At 45.7% G+C, this 20,000-nt stretch overlaps 2 protein-coding genes across 4 annotated transcripts in view; both read right to left on the reverse strand.

The window, feature by feature from the left end:
* Positions 1–10,352, reverse strand: part of LOC127009053 (rho guanine nucleotide exchange factor 10-like) — a 169,310-nt gene extending 158,958 nt beyond the window's left edge. For both annotated transcript variants that reach the window (XM_050881750.1, XM_050881748.1), the window contains exon 1: positions 10,086–10,352. In XM_050881750.1, the coding sequence (XP_050737707.1) occupies positions 10,086–10,134 (49 nt within the window). In that variant the 5' untranslated portion in view covers positions 10,135–10,352. The remainder of the gene's footprint in view (positions 1–10,085) is intronic.
* Positions 10,353–13,501: 3,149 nt separating this feature from the next.
* The window catches only part of LOC127009054 (uncharacterized), a 161,605-nt gene continuing 155,106 nt past the window's right edge, over positions 13,502–20,000 (reverse strand). The window contains exon 4 of one of the 2 annotated variants that reach the window (XM_050881752.1): positions 13,502–13,785. In XM_050881752.1, coding sequence (XP_050737709.1) covers positions 13,748–13,785 — 38 coding nt within the window. In that variant the 3' untranslated portion in view covers positions 13,502–13,747. The remainder of the gene's footprint in view (positions 13,786–20,000) is intronic. The other variant, XM_050881751.1, reaches the window with a different exon arrangement.

The raw sequence follows: 20,000 nt of genomic DNA on the forward strand, positions 1-20,000 counted from the left end.
CACCACACACCACCAGGACTTCCGGTATCTGGGTCAGGCGTAGCGTTAGGGGAAAATGAACCTTTGGACAATAAACTTTAGAATCTCTTTAGGGTGAGTGTTGAATAGTAAACAACCGCTTGGGGGGGACGGGGAAGGAAGGGTGGGAGCGCCGAGCCTCGTGTGTCATCGCGGGCCGGATGAATCAAGAGTTTTGAAATGTTGTGGCAAAGGTTAGCGTTGAGTGGCGATAGCAGTGATGGCAAGGCTCTGTTTCGGGTGACCGCTCGGCCAAGGGTGAGGACGGACGGGTGAAGGCAGTGATGAGTGACACCCGTGACGCTGTGCTTCCTATGTGTGTGTGTGTGTGTGTGTGTGTGTGTTACTAGAATCGTTTTTGTTTGTTGATGATTTTGACAACAGGAAATTCTAACAAAGAAATTGTGACTTAATGAAAAACAAACGTGCTTCGTTAAATTACTCTTATTTGTTGTTTTGTGAAACATTTACAATTATCACATATCATTATTATTATTATTATTATTATTATTATTATTATTACTATTATTATTTTCATTATCATATAATTTCCATTATCATTAACATAATTAATGTCATACGGTAGTCAACATTTCTTCAAAAACTTGTCTTGTAAAAGTCAGGCATTTGATATTTCTGTGCTATAATTAATGCATGTGTGTGTGTGTGTGTGTGTGTGTGTGTGTGTGTGTGTGTGTGTGTGTGTGTGTGTGTGTGTGTGCGCGCGCGCACTCACAAGGTTGTGTAATCGTAATACATATATTATTATGTATATGTAAATGTGAGCTCATGTCTAACTATATATACACGAAGACACACTATAAAATGTTACGGTTACTGACAGCGTGCAACATCACGCTTATGCACGTACAAGATACTTTGATACGCTCTGTAGTCTTATGCGAGTACTATAATCTACATAGTACAAACATCTATAGGCTTATGTTGGTATGCTTATATTGGCGGAGCCGTGTGTACACAGACACAATGCTTCCACAGCTTCCACGACGCCTACACAAGAGTACCACTACAGCTGTGTACTCCGCCAGCCCCTTCTGCCCCAAGGAGTACTGTTCGCGAGGTAAACAGTTTACACCTGAAAGAGACGTAATATTACCCACCTTCCTTCGCCGGGCTCCAGGATAACAAAGCCAACCTCCCGAGCGACGGCGAAACGGGGAATATGACCCTTTCGTCCATCTAGTGAAAGATCGATTTTCCAGCGTTCGTCATTGATTGGTATTGGGAAGAGTATCAGTCTTGAGGTTTTCGCCTTTGTAGCGTTCGGTTGTAGGAGTGAGAGTAGTGTGCGCGGTGAGACGTGTGAACACAATCCCTCGATACCTTCCTTAAAATGCTGGCGTGGAGATTCAATTTGAAAGCTTAAGGAAAACTAGATATTCAAATCGCGAAGGTTGTTCAGGACGCCATGGTAACGGGTGGGGGCGGCAGGGGAGGGTCAGGAGGGGAAGGTTGGAGGAGGCAGGCCTGTGCCGCTTCCGTGATGCCGTATGCTACACCTTACAGGAAATACATACAAAAAAGATAAAATGAGTACGGTTCTTGAAATAAAGGTAGTATGTGTCAGTATCCATTTACTCGATGCTGATTACCTTTTACCTAACATAATACTTCGTGTTGTTAGGGAGGAAAGTCTTAAAGCTCTCCTCCACAATTCAGTTCCTGTTTGGCGTCGTTATCTGTTGCTGAGTGAAGAAGAATCCCTCCGACTTTTCAAGATCTGGTCCTTCCTTACCTACTTTTTTCACATCCCCTGTCAGTGAAAATATGAAAAAGACATCTTTAGTTACTGACAATCAACTCATTCGATATTCGCATTTTTTTTTTAAGTGGAAAATCTCTATAAAAAATCGTTCAGAAACCTTCAAGGTTCAGTCGCTCGGTAGTTGTATTTTTTCCTCCAACATCCCCGGTGAAAATCCCTTCCCGAGATAGGTCTTCCTCCATCTGCGGCTGCCCCTCGTCGTCTTCATCCCGGTGGGTGGCAATGGTTGGGAAGGCGTGAGGGAAATTAAAATGTGGATACTCGCTCCTCGCCTTCCATTTTCTTTGTTGCCTCCCCCGACACACGGGTTCTTTTTTACTTTCTTTTCTCTTCCACTTTGTCCTCTTCGTCCTCCAATCTGCAGCGTTATCGGTTCTTGTATCGCTTTGGTTCTCTCTTTTCCCACAGTTTCCGTGTGTCGCTCGCAGCACCGTTTTGTTCACTCTCCTTTGTTTGCATCTGCCTTGTTTTCTTGTCTCAGAAGGTCACAGTTTCTCAATTCTATTTCCTATTCTGTGTATTTACGTGTTTTCTACCAAGCCCAGTATCCTTTCTCCACTCTCCCCTCCCACTTATTTTGCTTTCTTTCTCATTATCCCTCTAGTTGCCCTTGTCTCCTTGATGTCCAGACCCGCAGAATGCTTTCCCTACAGTACCATTTCCTCTTCTGCGGATACGTGTCCTCGACCCACCCCAATATTCTCTTTCTCCACCCTGCCTCCTACTTCAGCCTCTTCCTCATTATCCCTGCACCCTTGTCCCGTAAATGTCTAGACCCTTACCAGCTCCCGTCCCTCCCTTTGTTCCCGTTTCCCTTACCCAAGATTTCTCTCCCTCACCACGACCACCACCACGACCTTACGACCAGCCACCAACATCACCACCACCATACAGTTCCCTCACCCACTGTCAGGCATCAGGAGGATTTGGGGCATGGTGTGTCTGTCGTGTTTATTTGCTTAATTTTCCTATGCAGCGCTCTGACTATAAACAGACTGCCTCCCAACTGTCAGCCTCACGCCCGTCACAGGAAACTTCCCATCACCTTGCCCTGCACTGCCTCACGCTGCCCTTCCCTCACATACTCGCCTGCTACGTCCCAAAGACCCTGCTCATGGCGCTCTAAGCTGTACCTCTAAGAATATATCACCTACTACGTCCCAAGACCCTCCTCATGGCCCTCTAAGCTGTACCTCGAAGAATATATCACCTACTACGTCCCAAGACCCTCCTCATGGCCCTCTAAGCTGTACCTCAAAGAATATATCACCTACTACGTCCCAAGACCCTCCTCATGGCCCTCTAAGCTGTACCTCAAAGAATATATCACCTACTACGTCCCAAGACCCTCCTCATGGCCCTCTAAGCTGTACCTCAAAGTAAATATCACTGATTAAAATGAGAATCAGAAACACAGGGAATATAATATGATAGCCTAAAGCGATGCAAGTCAACTCTAATGAATGGCCGAGGGTGAAAGCAGCACAATGAAAGGCACAATAAAAAAAAAAGAACGAAAAACAGCCGACTCAAGCGGAACGTGAATGGCTGAAAGAAGAAGAAGAACCAGAAACGTGAACATGATATCACAGTCGAATAATTTCATGCAAGAACGCACCCAGGGGAACCCAACCTCAATCCAGCCCCAACCCCCCGCTCACCCTACACGTCCCTCCCCTCCCACACCCACACGCCAGGTACAGGAAACTTGCTTCACCACGTAACACATGTATGCACGGCAGGTAGGTGGCGGGCTAAAGGTCGGAAGGGGAAAAGAAAAGTGAAAGACACGTGGAGAACCTGAACGGCCACTATTTCCGCGCCTGAAAACTCCTTTCAAACTCAGCACCTGTCTGCCTCCCACGCCCCAGCCAGCACTCAGCGCCCGCGACGCCCACCCGGGGAGCTGTTTCACGCAGCACTCGGCAGCCAGGAAAGCCACTTGGAGAGCCATTTCCGAACGAAGAGTAGAGGGCAACGCTTGACTCAGCAGGTGGACCCACAAATATGCACGAGAGAGAGAGAGAGAGAGAGAGAGAGAGAGAGAGAGAGAGAATTTTAGTTAGGGTATTTTATTTTTTTTCTTTTTTGGAGGAGAGAGAGAGAGAGAGAGAGAGAGAGAGAGAGAGAGAAAAAAAAATAATTATATCGTGTTATTTGCGTCTGTTGCTTGCATTTTTTTTTTTTTTTTTGGTAGAGGCGTGAGGGAGAGGAGAGCAAGGAACTTACTACGATATTTTCTATTTTGATTGTGCGGCGACTGTGTAATTTTCGCATTTTTTTCTCGTCATTGCATGACAGACAAAGTTTCGTTTTTCTTTCCTTAACAGTTGAGTTGTTGCAGGCGATTATTATTTCTTTTTTGTGAAGGAGAAACAATGTGAAATTGTTGAAGATAAGATGTCTTCACTTTCCTGGGCTACACACACACACACACACACACACACACACACACACACAACCTTCCTCGGGGAAATATGAACAAAAAACTGGAAAAATACCTCATTTGTCCACTAAATACCAACAAAGGTCAAGGCGAGGGAAAAAACGGAGAAATCGGTAGAAAAAATAACGATAAATAAACAAAAAAAAATAATGATGTCTAACTTCGAAGAGAGGGAGAGTGGATTTGGAGGAGCGGGGATGCTGGGGAAGAGATGGAGAGGTAACAAGCCTGCCTCTTCCCAAAGAATCCCTCCCCCATCCTTCCATCCACTATCACATACATCCAACTCCCTGATCGTTCGGGAGGGGAGTATCAAGACGCCTCTTCAACAGAATCTGACCCTCTTTGGGGTAATCATCTGTCATCTGTTTACGGAAGTAGTGCTGTATATCTCTTTTAACAGTGAAGGAAGCAGCTGAAGGGAAACATAATAACAAAGTCCCGCTATTGTGCTGCTTCTACAAAGATGATAGCTGTTTCTAAAGAGGTGGTTGAATTAAGTTAGAGGCGTATAGCAAGGTTTTCTTTTCATGTTTCGCCCTTGAGCTACCTTTCTTACTGTAACAACAACAAAGTCCTCGTCCATCCATAATACAAAAGAAAAAGAAAACCACGGAGCTCTACTCATCCATCTCAGTAAAAAAATAAGACGACAAGGCATTTCTCGTCCATCCATCCTGAGCCGTACACCACCACTATCACCACCATCACCAGCAGCGCTCACTCACACGGCCATAACGTCAATATCCCTTCTCTCTCTCTCTCTCTCTCTCTCTCTCTCTCTCTCTCTCTCTCTCTCTCTCTCTCTCTGTGTGTGTGTGTGTGTGTGTGTGTGTGTGTGTGTGTGTGTGTGTGTGTGTGTGTGTGTGTGTGTGTGTGTGTGTGTGTGTGTGCACTTCTCAGCCTATCCCATTGAACTCTGATGTTTTACTGAAGTGTGACAAGTCTAATGAGTGAGACCTTCACACACACACATACACACACACACACCTCTCTCTCTCTCTCTCTCGCTCTCTCTCTCTCTCTCTCTCTCTCTCTCTGTGTGTGTGTGTGTGTGTGTGTGTGTGTGTGTGTGTGTGTGTGTTCAAAAACAATGCTGTAGCAGCTCCCGCATCAATATTATTATTATTATTATTATTATTATTATTATTATTATTATTATTATTATTATTATATATATATTATATATATATATATATATATATATATATATATATATATATATATATATATATATATACATATATATATATATATATATATATATACATATATATATATAAATATATATATATATATATATATATATATATATATATATATATATATATGATCCCTAGCACTGTCTTTAACTGTAAGGCTTTTAATTGCACAACGACCGTCTAATCACCAAACAGATCAATGGTGTGGGGATAAAGTTCAAGTCAACTTGCGTCAACACACCTAATTTGGGTAACCTCGCCGGGCCATCGGGTATGCTAATGGCGGGCGCGGGGGTCTGGAAACACTGTCTGGGCCGTTGTTTACGTGGAACAAACAAGGTCCCAAGCGCCGCCACCACTCAAGATAAATAATTGTAAAGGCCAACATCCGCGCCTTTGTCTCAAGTCTCATCATTTTCCACTATTTAATTGCGGCGAGGCACGCGATGCAATGTGTTTACAGAGGACGTGAGTCATTGCTTTCCTTGACGTAATTGATGTAACACCCATCCCCATCTCTCTCTCTCTCTCTCTCTCTCTCTCTCTCTCTCTCTCTCTCTCTCTCTCTCTCTCTCAGTTTTGAAGTTTGTCCAAACCACAGGGTCCAGTTTCTTGTTCCTATCCATGCATCGCACATCCTCCCGCCCTCTCTTGTATCTATCCACTCATCTTTTACAAGGCATCATCTCTCTCTCTCTCTCTCTCTCTCTCTCTCTCTCTCTCTCTCTCTCTCTCTCTCTGCCCCTATCCACCTGCCATTCCCCATCAGCCCTTATACACCTGCTCCTCTCCGCCGCACCACAGGCTCCCTCCCTCGCCCCTCGTCCCCTCCACCTGCATCTGCCCCGCGTATTGTGTTCATCTGATGGACGCCCCTTCGTTCCCACCCTTCGCAGCCTCCCTTTCACCCCCCTCACGCCACATTGGGCCGCGTGGGAGGGTCTTTGTGCCTCGTAACACATCCCACAACATAATATCAAGGTATCCTAAATCCCAGGGTATATATCCTGTGCCCGCCCGACTGCCCCCTCGCCCATTCAAGCCTCACCCTTCGCCTCGCTTTCGCTGCGGGTTGCCAAATGAGCAGGGCTTGTCATCCCGCGCCAAATGTTGAATTTTAAATAGCTAAATGAAAGCTACAACCCGCCCCGCCCTGCCAGGTAAGGAAGCACAGGTAGATTGTTGCCTCACCGTAGTCTCGTTAGTTCAGTGAATCGGGTTTTGATTGCATCCGAGTAATTGCACAGTAATCTTACCTCTGGCAACTTTTGTGGTGTGCTGATGTTGAGGAGGAAGAACTAATGTATCGTTAAGGTTTTCCTAACGATGAAATGAACTGTTATAGACAATAATACTGCTACAATTATTATTGCATTGTGTGTCTGGCAAGTGTTCTAAGCGTTTACTCTACCACAATTATTTGTTACCGTCATGGTCATCGCTCCGGTAACGTGTTGAGGTTACTCTTCTAGCAGCGTATTGAGGCTACGGTCGCTTACCGAGACTTGGCTCACAGTGAGGAGACCAACGCATCGCCGCGGACAGGCCTACAGCTCAAGGTCAGGCGGGAGGCGGCTTACGGAACAGGGGAAAAGAGAGGAATTCGAGCCGAGTGAGTCACCATCACCAGCATCTTCCTCCCCGCCCTGTGAGAGGAGTGGTCTGGTCACTGTCCTCTGTCAGCCTCCGGTGAGCGACTTTCCTCCCTCCCTCCCCCACACACACCTCCCCACACGCCGTCAGCACAACGTCTCGCCGGTGCCTCACAGGTGCTACACAATACGAGATAACGACTAGGCGCTGGTCCTCGAGGGTTGCCGAGTGTGGCGCCGGTTCGTCACGGGCGCCTCTCCCATCCGTCTGATTACCTTCACCCGGACTCAGCCATTCATTCGTGATGTTCTAGGATAAACATGAAGTTCCGTTTAGTTGACAAGATGGGGAGGGGTTGCCATCCACGAACAGAAATCCTATCAACAGTAGAATTATTTGGTACGGGCAATGACCTCCACTGCACTCCCAAACACATTCCACTTCAGTTCCAGGCGTTCCATCACAGCTTACGTATTCCATTCCCACCATACCTCGCCTCACCCCCTTTCCTCCTCGTCTATGACTAAACTCGATTCACCTTCAGCCCTGACCGAACTCCACCCAGTCCACCAGTCACTCAGTCCACCTGCATCTCCAGCCAAACTCCACCCAGTTCACCAAAATCCCTAGTCAAACAGCTCAGTTCACCCTTCCTCTCCCTCGTCCACTCTTACTCCCAGCCAAACTCCACCCAATCCACCCTGCCTCATACCCAGCCAAACTGCACCCAGCCTCGGCTCCACCTAACACCCTTCACCCTCAGCCAGTGACGCCCCCGAGCCGATCACTAAAGCCTCAAATCACGCCGCCACCAGCGAGAGGCTAAAGGCAGGGCTCCTGGCGGGGTGGCTGAGGGGTGACACTGATCCCCCTGACGCCCCCACACGCACGACCTTTGACAATGGACGACTACCGGTAGATGGCGCTCGATGACCCTGCGTCTCGCCAGTTTTGTTAGGGTTCATGGAGTCTTGTCGATATTGAATGGCTGCAGACACTTCCTTCTCGCCTTGGTACGTGTTTTTTATCAACTGAATCTTGCGTCCATTGAAATTAAATGTAAAAGGTTTTCTTTTTCATTCACATAGTTAAGATGAAAAACCTTGCACACCGCCAAAGTTTTTGTTTCGCTTACATTAACGGAATTTTGAACGTAATTTTGCCAACAAGTTCTTTAAATTCTTGCACCCACTGAAGTCTGGTATTTCGCTAACGTCAACAGAATTTTGAACGTAACTTTGTGTCAACGAGTTCTTAAAAATCTTGCACCCACTGAAAAGTAATGAAATATACGTTTAGTTAACAGCATGGATTCTCACAAAGTCAACCAAAGCCAAAAGAAAGAAAAATATCTTAAAACACTGATCAAAAGAGCTGAAGGAGAGAGAGAGAGAGAGAGAGAGAGAGAGAGAGAGAGAGAGAGAGAGAGAGAGAAAGGGGGGTCAGAGCTGAGGTAGGGGATCACGTCCTGGCTGTAAAATTGTGTAAAGATAGACCTAAAAACACTACAACAACGTCCCGTCACTGTTCCTGACAGATGGATTTAAAGGGTGTCCAAAACAATGACACGTTCTCACGGAGATGTTGGGAAGATTTTGTTTATTTGATACTAAGCACTTCATGTGCTCTTAACCCCACGGAGCCATAAGAGGTAAGCTGATGCCTGTATACATTAATGCCTGTTCGGTAAACACTGAAAGGTTAGCGCTAATTCAGTACGGGGGCGGCGGCAATGTCTTCACACAACGGGACCACGGCGGCGGCTGACCGTGGCCGCTTCCCTGCCACCCACTGCGGCCCTCACCCTTCACCCCCACACAAGTAGAGGTTGAGCTGCTGAGGTGCGCCCAGTTACTATGTACATACAATCATCTGTATTTAAATTAAAAACATTGCGTGAGGAGGATTCCAGATGCTCATTTAAAGGGTAATATAGGGATTTCTTTCATTTAAAAAAATAAATAAATATAAAATAATAATAAGAATAATTGTCGGTCTTTCAGCCCCACCGCCTGCTGCTATTCCCTGCCTCTCCCTCTGTTCGCAACTTCGGATGGTACAGAGGCGGCCACGCGCCAATCGGTACCTCGATCTAGCCAAAATTTGGACGTAAAATAATTGAGTAAATTATACCAAGCTTTTTACTTTTAATCGAATGTCTAAACTCTGGGGCCTAGGCAGTAAATGATGAGGTTAGAACGCCGCACTGACACCCTGCACGAGGTTCCTGAGGCACATTATACTCTTCTGGTTAAGCAAGAGCCACAAGCCCGGTGATAACAAGTGTAACCATACGTCTTAAAAATAGTTCACGTAAGTAGCACCTGACGAAACCAGGAGTTGGCAGCAAGGTCCTTCATGACGTCACGAATTCCTGTCATGAAGGAGTCCCACAGTTGGGTTTGTTTACCTTGACTCGCCCAACCTAGTCACCCTCATCTCGAAACCTAAATCGTGCCGCCGAAACCCCACCCGCTGATGCTCCAGTGAGAAGACGCCCTTGGGGGACTGCCGCGCCGGCCTACTGAGGGTGGAGGGCGGCACTCACCATCACCACCGCGGCACTGACTCACCCACAAGCCTAGAGGCACATGAACGGCCCTCCCCGCCGCCGCCACATTCCTATCGCTCGGTGCCTCCCCGCCTCCCCACCGCCTGGCCACGGGTCCTAATGGCCGACGATCACATGGCAGACAGCCTGATCACTCCGGCAGGCACTGACACTTTTCGTCCACCCTCACCCGCGTGCGTCCCAGCATTCCCACCCTGCCCTCACGCTCCGTCAGTGCCACGCCTGCCGCCCCGCACCCTCCTCCCCTTCAGGAAGCCTGGCGTCCCCGGCCCGTCTGGAGTTCCTCGTAGAGTGAGGCAGACAGCTGTGTTGTAACGCCGCGTCTCGTCTACAAGTAGTCTTGGCCTTCTTCCTGTGAGCAAATCTGTGTCACGCGTGCCAATCAATAAGTACACTCCACATTATCCTACCTGCCGCCGTGGCCCTGAGTCCCTGGCGACCGAACACGTCACACAAAGCATTACTTACATTTGACGAGGACGACCTCCGAGTCGTTGCTCTCCCGGATGGTTCTCATCACAAGTTTGTCTTCGAAACACTATACAAGCTTTGGTTAATCACATCAACTCTTAGTCTTCCCCGCTCGTTGTGGATGTTGTTATTGACACAATGTGTTTACTTCCATTAGAGTTCATAATCTTCACTTACGTGACAACAGTTAACAGAAATCCCGAAAGTTTCACACAAAAGCTGTGAGCGCAACGGAGCGACACATCCTCCCGCACACAGGTTTAGAAGCCAACTGATGTTCGTCGGCGTGATGGACCCATGCCCGCGGTTGTCCGTTTGTGTTTCTGCGGCTTCGTATACTTTCGATGCTTACTTTTTCTTCACTAAGGATTTTTTTTTCCTCATGTCGGAACTGCACAACAAGACGCTTCTGTCGGCGGTGAAGCTGTCCGCATGCCCCAACACTCTAAATTGCTGTCAGCAAACTTTATGAATTACTTATGAAGTTGAGTCACCCCCACAGTGCAGGCGAGTCGGTGGCTTCTTGCTCGTCTGTTTCCCTTTGAAGGAGCCTCGGGCTTCTCCGAGAGGGCAGTCATCGTTCGCTGGTGTATAATCTTGGGGTCTTTGGTTTCTTCGACCATGTTGGCACGCTGTGGTCCAGATTCAACACAACACAACTAATCTTGCTCGGCCGCAACGAGCCCAGTCACAGAGGAGCGAGTTGAAGGCATCTAGCGAAAGGCACTGACCCGTGGGGGCGTGCGAGCCTGCACGACGGAGGAATAAAAGAAAAATCAAGTCTCCGAGAGCTGCGTTTCAACATGGAAATAATTTCCATTATTTAATAATGCACTCGGTTTTGAATTGCTAATAGCCACTTTATTAAGTATATTAGCTACGATGTTTCCCTCCTGGTGTGTGTGTGTGTGTGTGTGTGTGTGCGCGGCTTCTTGCCGCCACCTGCCACCCGCCGCCAGGCTCAAGCAGCGGCACGCACATAAAACTCGGTGACCTACTTGCATTACAAATAAGGTCACGCGGATGCCTCACGTCATTACATCAGCTGTGTATTCTTCTTTTTATCAATTAAGATGTTGCGCCGGTGCATATTTTAATAGATTAATGTTTTCCAAGATAACGTGCGGGCTTTGTTGCAGAGGAGAGGTAACAACTTCCCTAAAAGGAATTCATTAGATAAATTGACGATGGCGAAGAAGCGCGGCGCGTAACTCATCCACTTGGTTGATGACGACTATGACGGAGCAGTCCATGCAGGGGATCGTTCTCTCCTGCTGGTTCTCTTCTGCAGCTCACTGAAAACTCGACCTCCTCTGCCTCAATTCTACTGTTTGCAAGAAGAAAAAAAACACTAAAAAAATAATGGAGAGAGAGAGAGAGAGAGAGAGAGAGAGAGAGAGAGAGAGAGAGAGATTCTTCGGTTGCGGGGGTGGAGAGTGCAAAAGTTTCTTGTCTCGTTCAATGTGGTCAGCCCAGGAAAACGTTATACCGGTTGGGGTCAAGCTGAGAGAGAGAGAGAGAGAGAGAGAGAGAGAGAGAGAGAGAGAGAGGGTGCGGCGCGGGGGTGGCATGGCAGCACGAACAAGAGACCAAGGAAGAGAGGGGGAAGTGGAGTCAGTAAAATACTCGACGACTCAGAAAGAAGGTGAAAGACGCTGCTGCTGATGAAGATGAAGAGGAGGAGGAGGCTGCAGGGACGTGGTTTGTACAGGTAACATGCCCCCTCTCTTCTTTAAACCACACGTGCTCCCTTCACAAGTCAATCTAACTCCCCTCTTTAATCCGTCCCTTATGTCACTTTCACCTGTGCACGTAAAGCTCTCATTGAAAGGGTTTTGCGTCCACCTGAAGCTTATTGACGCATGTGGACTCAAGCATTACAGGGGAAGGGGAATGAAAAGGGCAGGAGGCAGCGGCCCAGCAGACGTTCATCCGTAAGGGGCAGATGACAGGGTTGGGGTGGGCTTCACTAGTTTTTGTCTTGTTGCTCCTGAGTTGCCAACAAGTGGTCTGCGAATCACGAGAGAGAGAGAGAGAGAGAGAGAGAGAGAGAGAGAGAGAGAGAGAGAGAGAGAGAGAGAGAGAGTGTGTGTGTGTGTGTGTGTGTGTGTTGAGCCGGTCCCGTGTTTCTTCAAAGGTATTATGTTTCTAGTGAGGGTGGGGGAAAAAAATAATATGCATGTAATTACTTATGTGTGTAAAGATCACTGGATGAGTGTGGGAGGAAGAAGCTGCCGTGAAGGAAAACGGGCATGAAGGACACAAATATAATGTTAACCTTCAACGATATAATAAAGAGCAAGGGAAAAGAAGAAAAAAAACGAGAGAGAGAGAGAGAGAGAGAGAGAGAGAGAGAGAGAGAGAGAGAGAGAGGACTTATGCATCACCCTCCACTATTTTTCAGCACTTATGAAACCGCGTCTGCTGGTACAATTTTCTTCACTTTCGTCCTTAATGAAATACGTCGCTCCTCACGTCTCCAGAGCGGGCGGGCGGAGTGACAACTAATGAAGCGGCCCACACGTGACACCACACCGCCCTTGCACAGGTGCCAGCGTGGGGAAGGAGTAGGCAGTGCAATAATGAAGGTCGTTTGAAGGTGAGAGTCGGTCAGAAGTTCAAAACGCTCATGAAATAATACCGTGCCTTGTGTTGTTGTTTTCGAATCACCTCCCAAAAAAACTTATTAATATGAAAATGAATGTCAATATTTATTCCATATAATATTCTATTATAGCAGTTTTTTTTCCATTTACCACAGCTCAATCATATTTTTTCCCCCTCGTGTAATGGTAATAGCGCATACACTTTGGCGAATACTCCCTACTTCCACGCCACACAAATTCAATTATCAAAACTGTCAAGGTCAAAATAACGAGTACTAAAGTAAGGGTGCATGACGGTAATTACACGATAGTTTATATCGATGGATGCAGCTCATTGAAGTTTACCTTAATCACTCTACGGAACTCACGCAAAATAATTCACCTCTAAAACACAGGAAAAGAGGGAAAGTAATTGGTTAACCCTCACCTGAGTTCACCACAGCTTTGTGTGAGGCGCCTACATCGAATGAAATAATTAATAGTTGGATACATTTAAGTGATTCGCGGAACAATTTGTATATTGTTTTGGTGTCTGTGTAATAATAATAATAATAATAATAATAATAATAATAATAATAATAATAATAATAATAATAATAATAATAATAATAATAATAAAAGTAATAAACGGTTTATTGTATGAAGAACCAAGCAGCCCTAGGGCTGAAAAAATACATCAGTGGAAGATGTAACATGGAAGTAAATGAATGAAACAAATGAGTGTGTGTGTGTGTGTGTGTGTGTGTGTGTGTGTGTGTGTGTGTGTGTGTGTGTGTGTGTGTGTGTGTGTGTGTGTGAACGAGTAAGTTCACACGGGCACAGGTGCACACACAGGTTCACTAATTGAAAACACCTGCAGCCACAATAGAGATCTAATTTTCAACTGCGTCAGGCAATAAGACGTAAATCACACATTAATAAAGAAAAAGGTAAAGAGCACATAAAAAATGGAACAAACATCTTAAATATTCAGTAAGCATTGTCCCATTCTCCACATGGAAACGGTACTGCGGGTGCCTAGCCCTGCAGAGAACTTCGCACACCACAAGGTACTCACAACGTCTCTGCCTCTTCTGCTCTCATCGACTGACCTGCAAAATATAACAAGTCGACGTTAGATATAAGAAATAGAGATTAAGAAACAATAATTATAGTCAAAGGGTAATGAATAACAAAGCGTCAGAAACAACTTCAAGTTAAACAAAACAAAATCTAGATCAGTGAGAAAAAAATATAACGATTAGGAAAACTCTGAAAGTTAACGTTGAAGAAAGCAACACAAATTCCACGAAAGGAAACGGAAGTAAATGAACTGAAAAAGGACGAATCGACATCAGACAAACAAAAGAGAGAGAGAGAGAGAGAGAGAGAGAGAGAGAGAGAGAGAGAGAGAGAGAGAGAGAGAGAGACGCACACACACACGCACACACACAGCGGTAAGGTTTTAATCAGCGTTTCTTCCCTCAGCCCAACACTCCTGCTACTGACGAGCGGCGTGAAAGCAACAATGAAACGTTCGCATGAAACAGAGGCGCGGCTGGATGTCCCTTTGTCCTCGCCCTCCCACAAGACTAAGGACAAACAATGGGCTCACTTGGCCTTGGGGTGGCGCCAGTCCAACCCTTTGCTTCTAGGATTTAAAGGGCTCATTTTTCCGTCCTTTTTTCCCTCCCACGCCCTCGTCTGCCCCCCCACCCTTCCCTCCCACACCTCCCAGCCGTCACCCTTCCCCTCTCCTAACCCAGAGAAGAACCAAATCGTGGAGAGTTTGTTTACAGATCCCTGGGTCTATAGACTTTCTGACGAGACACACGCGGCAGCTGGGCTTCTGAAAGAGAGGGGAGGGGGTTGCGGCCCCCCTCGCCACCCAAAGGCTCCTTCGTCCCCTTGACATGACGCAGTAACTCTACCCCGCAGGTCAAACACGGGTCACCCTAAGCTTATTCCAGGGAAGGGGAGGGAGAAAGGGGATGGAGAAATGGAGGAGAACAGAAGAACATGAGAGGAAGAGACACAGTGACGGAGGAAAGTAGGAAAGAGATGTGGGAAAATAACAAGGATGGAGGGATGGAGGAGAACGGAAAGACATGAAGTCAAGAGAAGGATACAGACAGTGATGGAGCAAAGAGATGTGGGAGTATAACAAGGAGTAGGAAAGACGATAGGGCGGTAAGAAGACAGGAGGGAAAACTTATAGAAACAAAAGATAATTATGAGAAAAGGGGGAGAAATGAAAACAAAATATTAATAGGTCAGGGGAGCAAATAAGGAGGTAAAAGGTCAGAAGAATGGAGGGAGAGAGTTGGCCATGAAAAAAAGAGGCAGTAGGGAATGGGTAAAAAGGGGACAAATTGAAGAATAAAATGAAGACGTGGGAAAAGAATAGAGGGCGGAAGGAAAGGAGCCGGAAACCAGAAAGAAGCAAAATGGTTTGGGAGGGAGAAAAAAATATATATAATAAGGGAAATTGGAGGAGGAAAGGCTGAATGAAGGAACTAGAATTTTTTGATATAAAAGGCTAAAGAGAGACGGAACAAAGTCGATACGGGGGAAGAACCTGTGAGAAATGCAGGAACTAAGAAAAAAAACGAAAAAAAAACGCGGGTACGAAAGAATCTCAGAAAGTGGACAACAAGGAGAGACCCGGACAGAAAAAAGTGAGAGAGAGAGAGAGAGAGAGAGAGAGAGAGAGAGAGAGAGAGAGATGGCTGCTGAACAAGAAACAAAGAAAGGCTTCCCCGAAAAATAATAGGAGAGGGAGGGACGATTCAAACGCAAAATTACTCATAAAAGAAACGAAAAAGAAAAGAAAACGGGATGTAGGTCAGGAAAAGAAACAGCGGGGACTACAGCAATATGACGCACGTAAGGAGTTGACGACCACCTGATACCTCACCTGCCCCCCCCCCCCCCCCTATCCTTCACCTTAGTCCCCTCCCTCCACCTCCCCACCCTCCTTCCAGCCCTCCACCTTCCCCCACTCTTCTTTCCTCTTTACCCTCACCTGTCCCCCCTATCCTCCACCTCTCCATTTTCTCTCCCCTCTTTCCCCTTCTTCACCTTCATCTTCCTTTCCTTCCTCCTCTTTCCTCTTCTTCACTTTTTTTTTCATTCACTTGTCCTTCCTTCCATTCCTCCTCTCTCTTCTTCCTCCCTTCATCCACCTTCCTTTCTTCTCCTTCCCATTTTTTTCCCTTCCCCTTCCTCTTCCTTACATTTCTCCTCCCTCCACATCTTCACCTCCACCTCCGCCCTGTTTTCCTTCTCTTTACTTTGCTCCCCCTTTCTTCCAGTTCTCCTCCTCCCACCCTTTCATCCTCCCTTCACTCACCTTCGTCCCTCCTCCACCTCTTCCTCTTTTTTTACCCTCAACTTTCATCCCATTTCTCTTCCCTCTACTCTTCCTCCTCTTCTACTTATTTTCCTTCCCATCACTCCTCTTTCCTTCCATTTTTCCTCCTTCCATCTCTCCACCTTCCCTCCAATCTTCCCCCAATCATTTCTTGCTTCCTTCCAATTCCCCTTCCTCCATCTCTCCGCCTTCTTCTACTCGATCTGACTTCATCCATCATCTACCTTTTTTATTCTGTATTTCATTCCTTCTCTCACTTCTTCTTATGTCTATTCGTCCTATATCTTTTCAGTTTTTCTTCTATCCCTCCAACACCTTATTTATTTTCCTTCCCGCCCCATTCTATCTTACCTCCTCCTAAGCCCCCTCCTCTTTCTCCTCCTCCACCTCCTTCGACTCTCTTTTAATTTTCTTCAACTTTCCTTTACCCCTTCGACCTTTGGACTCTCAAAAAAAAAAAAAAAAAATCAGATTAATAAGATCACGGACGGAAAAGCTTATTGAAAAATATTTAAAGGTTCCTTCACCTCTGACTTTTTAACATTTCAAATTACAACTACTACTACTTATAGCCTTATACTGTTACCATTACACTACTACTACTGCTACTACTACTACTACTACTACTACTACTACTACTACTACTACTACACACAGGGCCAGTGTGACATCCGGGTTACCACAGTTTACCTTTCCCAGGTTTCCCAAGGTACCCATTTATCGACCAGCCCGAAAGGGAGGATGAACAGCTGGGCGAGCTGCACGCCGACTGCCCGGACCGATAATAGCCTTTCTACAATAGCCTTGCCATTTTATTAATAATGTCACTCTCGGCATGGCTGGCGGGATTTGTGGATATGCCACATTATCGGAGCCACTCTTTCCTTATATTATTAATAGTTAACTACTTCAAAATAAGTTTTAATAATTCGGTGCAATTTGAATTATATGATAAGATCATTATGCGAAAGATTCGTTTTCTGAGGACAAAACAATGAGTTTGTATACATCCCTGTACGTTGTGACAGCGTGGCTTGAGCGACGTTGTCCAGCAGGGTGACAGTTACCGCGCCGGTTAGGCAAGCCAAGTCGCCTACACTTCTACCTCATGGATGATGTGCAAAAAATGTTCACACAAGAGAATTTACTTTGAAAAAAATGTTGAGAGAGAGAGAGAGAGAGAGAGAGAGAGAGAGAGAGAGAGCACACGCACAACACAACACTAGTGACAATGCTTTAAGATAGGCGACCTCAAGACAGAGGTCGCCTTTAGCATGGAGACAATTTCCCCGCCCCTTTTGTCATATGTATCTTGATGTTTAAATAAAAATAAGAGAGAGAGAGAGAGAGAGAGAGAGAGAGAGAGAGAGAGGCGGGGGAGATGAAGTGGCAGCCACACCCAAAGTAACTTTATAAAATGGAAGGACTATATTATAATAGTAGGCTACTTCTGCTACTAACATGTACTACGACCAATAATAATAATAATAATAATAATAATAATAATAATAATAATAATAATAATAATAATAATGATAATAATAATAAAAAAATAACAATAGTAATATTCATATTCCCATTTTTCTTCTTCTTCTTATCATTATAACAGCAACATTAATTAATACTAACATCCTTTTCCTGCCGAGCCGCGCAGCTTCCTCTCCACCAGATTTACATCCACAGGTCACACGATACGGTCTGTTCTGAGTTTTGTTATCGCTCAAGTACGGTGGGAATCTCTCTCTCTCTCTCTCTCTCTCTCTCTCTCTGCATATGGTTGGGCTGGAACCATAATTTGCCTCGGGCCACTGACAGCGTCTCTAGAAGAATCGCTGAAGGGTCACACAGTTCGCCTGACTCGACAACACCGCCTATGCTTTAAGAAGCCCTCGGAAGGCGGGGTGGTCTGTCTCGGACTCTTGCCAGATATATTAGTTCGGGCTTATGGACATGGTCTGAGGGCCTTGTATTAGCTTATCAATCATATAAGCAAGTATACGTTCTTAGTACCAGAGATCAGGCAGCAGCATATATGGATAACTGGCTAACTGGGTCCTGGGTGCAGCTTGTTGCACTACACCACGGCCTGAAGGAAGGATGACTTACTAAGTTAATCTCTCTTTATATCCTGACCAGTCACTGTAGATCAGATAAGGAGGTATAGAAAATAGGTAAATTAATTCATCCTCTTCCTTCTCCACCCTCATAAAAATGTGATTTTACATTAGAGAGAGTCACCTTATTCCATCCTCTATGGTTACCTAAGTCGAATAGACTGAACTGGATCCTTTATAATATTTATATATCAACTCGCATTCCTTCCCTTCCACGGTGGTGAACAGGTGTGTAGACATCCGAGAAGGAGCCGCCTGGTTTCTTTCACGATGATTTAGTGAGTGCGAGTCTAGGCTGCAATGACGGTCCTTCCTCTCTCAGAACACTCGTGGCCCCTTCTCAACAGACACTCGTATCTCCCTATAGCCTTTCTCTTGTTAACAAACACTCGCGTGAGCAGAACGGTTTGTGAACATTACATCCACACCAGACGCACTCAACGCCGTATTGGGATCTGAAGGAAATGGACAACGCTCTCTTAAAATTATTATTTTAGTGATCGTTACACCGCTTTGGACGTTTATCTGGCGGCAAAAGTCGAGTTGAGAACACCGAGGCGAGTTTGTGCTTCAGACAGTTACTGGAACCGAGAGCACCCTTATCGAGAGAGAGAGAGAGAGAGAGAGAGAGAGAGAGAGAGAGAGAGAGAGAGGTTGGAGATATATAGAGAGAGCATAACCAGCTAGAATAACTTACCATCACTATCTTCTCAATCAGCACCATCTTCAGCACCATCAGCATCTACATACACCATCACAAGCATCACATTCATCATCAACACCTCCACCGCCCCTCCCCCACCTCCACCACCTCAGCAGCCCTTCGTTCATTCCTTATTCTGAGTAAAAATTAAAGTTGAAGGACAGAGAAGAAAACATGGCATGGATGCACTAGGGTCTTGGGAAGGAAGAGGGAGTGTAAGGCGGAGGAAGGATAAAAAAAGATGTGGAGGTAATCAGAACGAGGGTGAGGACTAAAGGAGAGAGAGAGAGAGAGAGAGAGAGAGAGAGAGAGAGAGAGAGAGAGAGAGAGAGAGAGAGAGAGAGAGAGAGAGAGAGAGAATAACACCTCCGAAAATAGAGCAGTGTACCCAAACAGACGTCACAAACACACAAAATGAAGACGAAAAATGCAAAAAAGGTGCACGAGACTGAGAAGATCCTTGTCAAGCTAAACCCTTAGAGAAGCTCAATGGCAGAGACACGCCAAGATGCACCGGCGAGATAGCTTTGAAGAAGACGTACAGTGAGGATCATTGGCGAAACTTTTAGGAAGGTATTAAGAAATGCCACACAGCGTAAAGGAGTAGGCGAGTACGAAGAACAAGGTAAGAAAATAAGAAGAAAAAGAAAGATGAATAGGAAGAAGATAAGAAGATGATGAAGAAGAAAAAAACGAAATACAGATGCAATGATTAAAAGAATGGTGAAGGATGATGATGAGAAAGAGGAGGAGGAAATGGAAAAGAAAGAAAAGAAGAAAAAAAATGTAATAATAATAATAATAATAACTAAATAACAATACCAATAATGCTAACAAAATATAACACAACATACATACAGACAGACAGACAGACAGACAAACAGACAGACAGGCAAGCAAGCAGACAAACAGCTGGACGGACGGACAGTCACATAAAAGCGTCCGTAAAGCCTATGCGGGCACGAAGGGAGGGCGAAATAATAAGGTAAGACGAGGGGTGTCAATATTGCCTCCCTCCTACACGCCTTCCTTCACTCCCTTCATGCATTATTCAGGCCAGTTCGCAGAAGGGAACAAGAAGGAAAAGGGGAAGGAGGATGAGAATGAGGAGGAGAAGAGGTAAAAGAAAAAGGAAGA

The sequence above is a fragment of the Eriocheir sinensis genome, chromosome 39 (assembly GCF_024679095.1).
Source record: "Eriocheir sinensis breed Jianghai 21 chromosome 39, ASM2467909v1, whole genome shotgun sequence".
NCBI classification, from domain to species: domain Eukaryota; kingdom Metazoa; phylum Arthropoda; class Malacostraca; order Decapoda; family Varunidae; genus Eriocheir; species Eriocheir sinensis.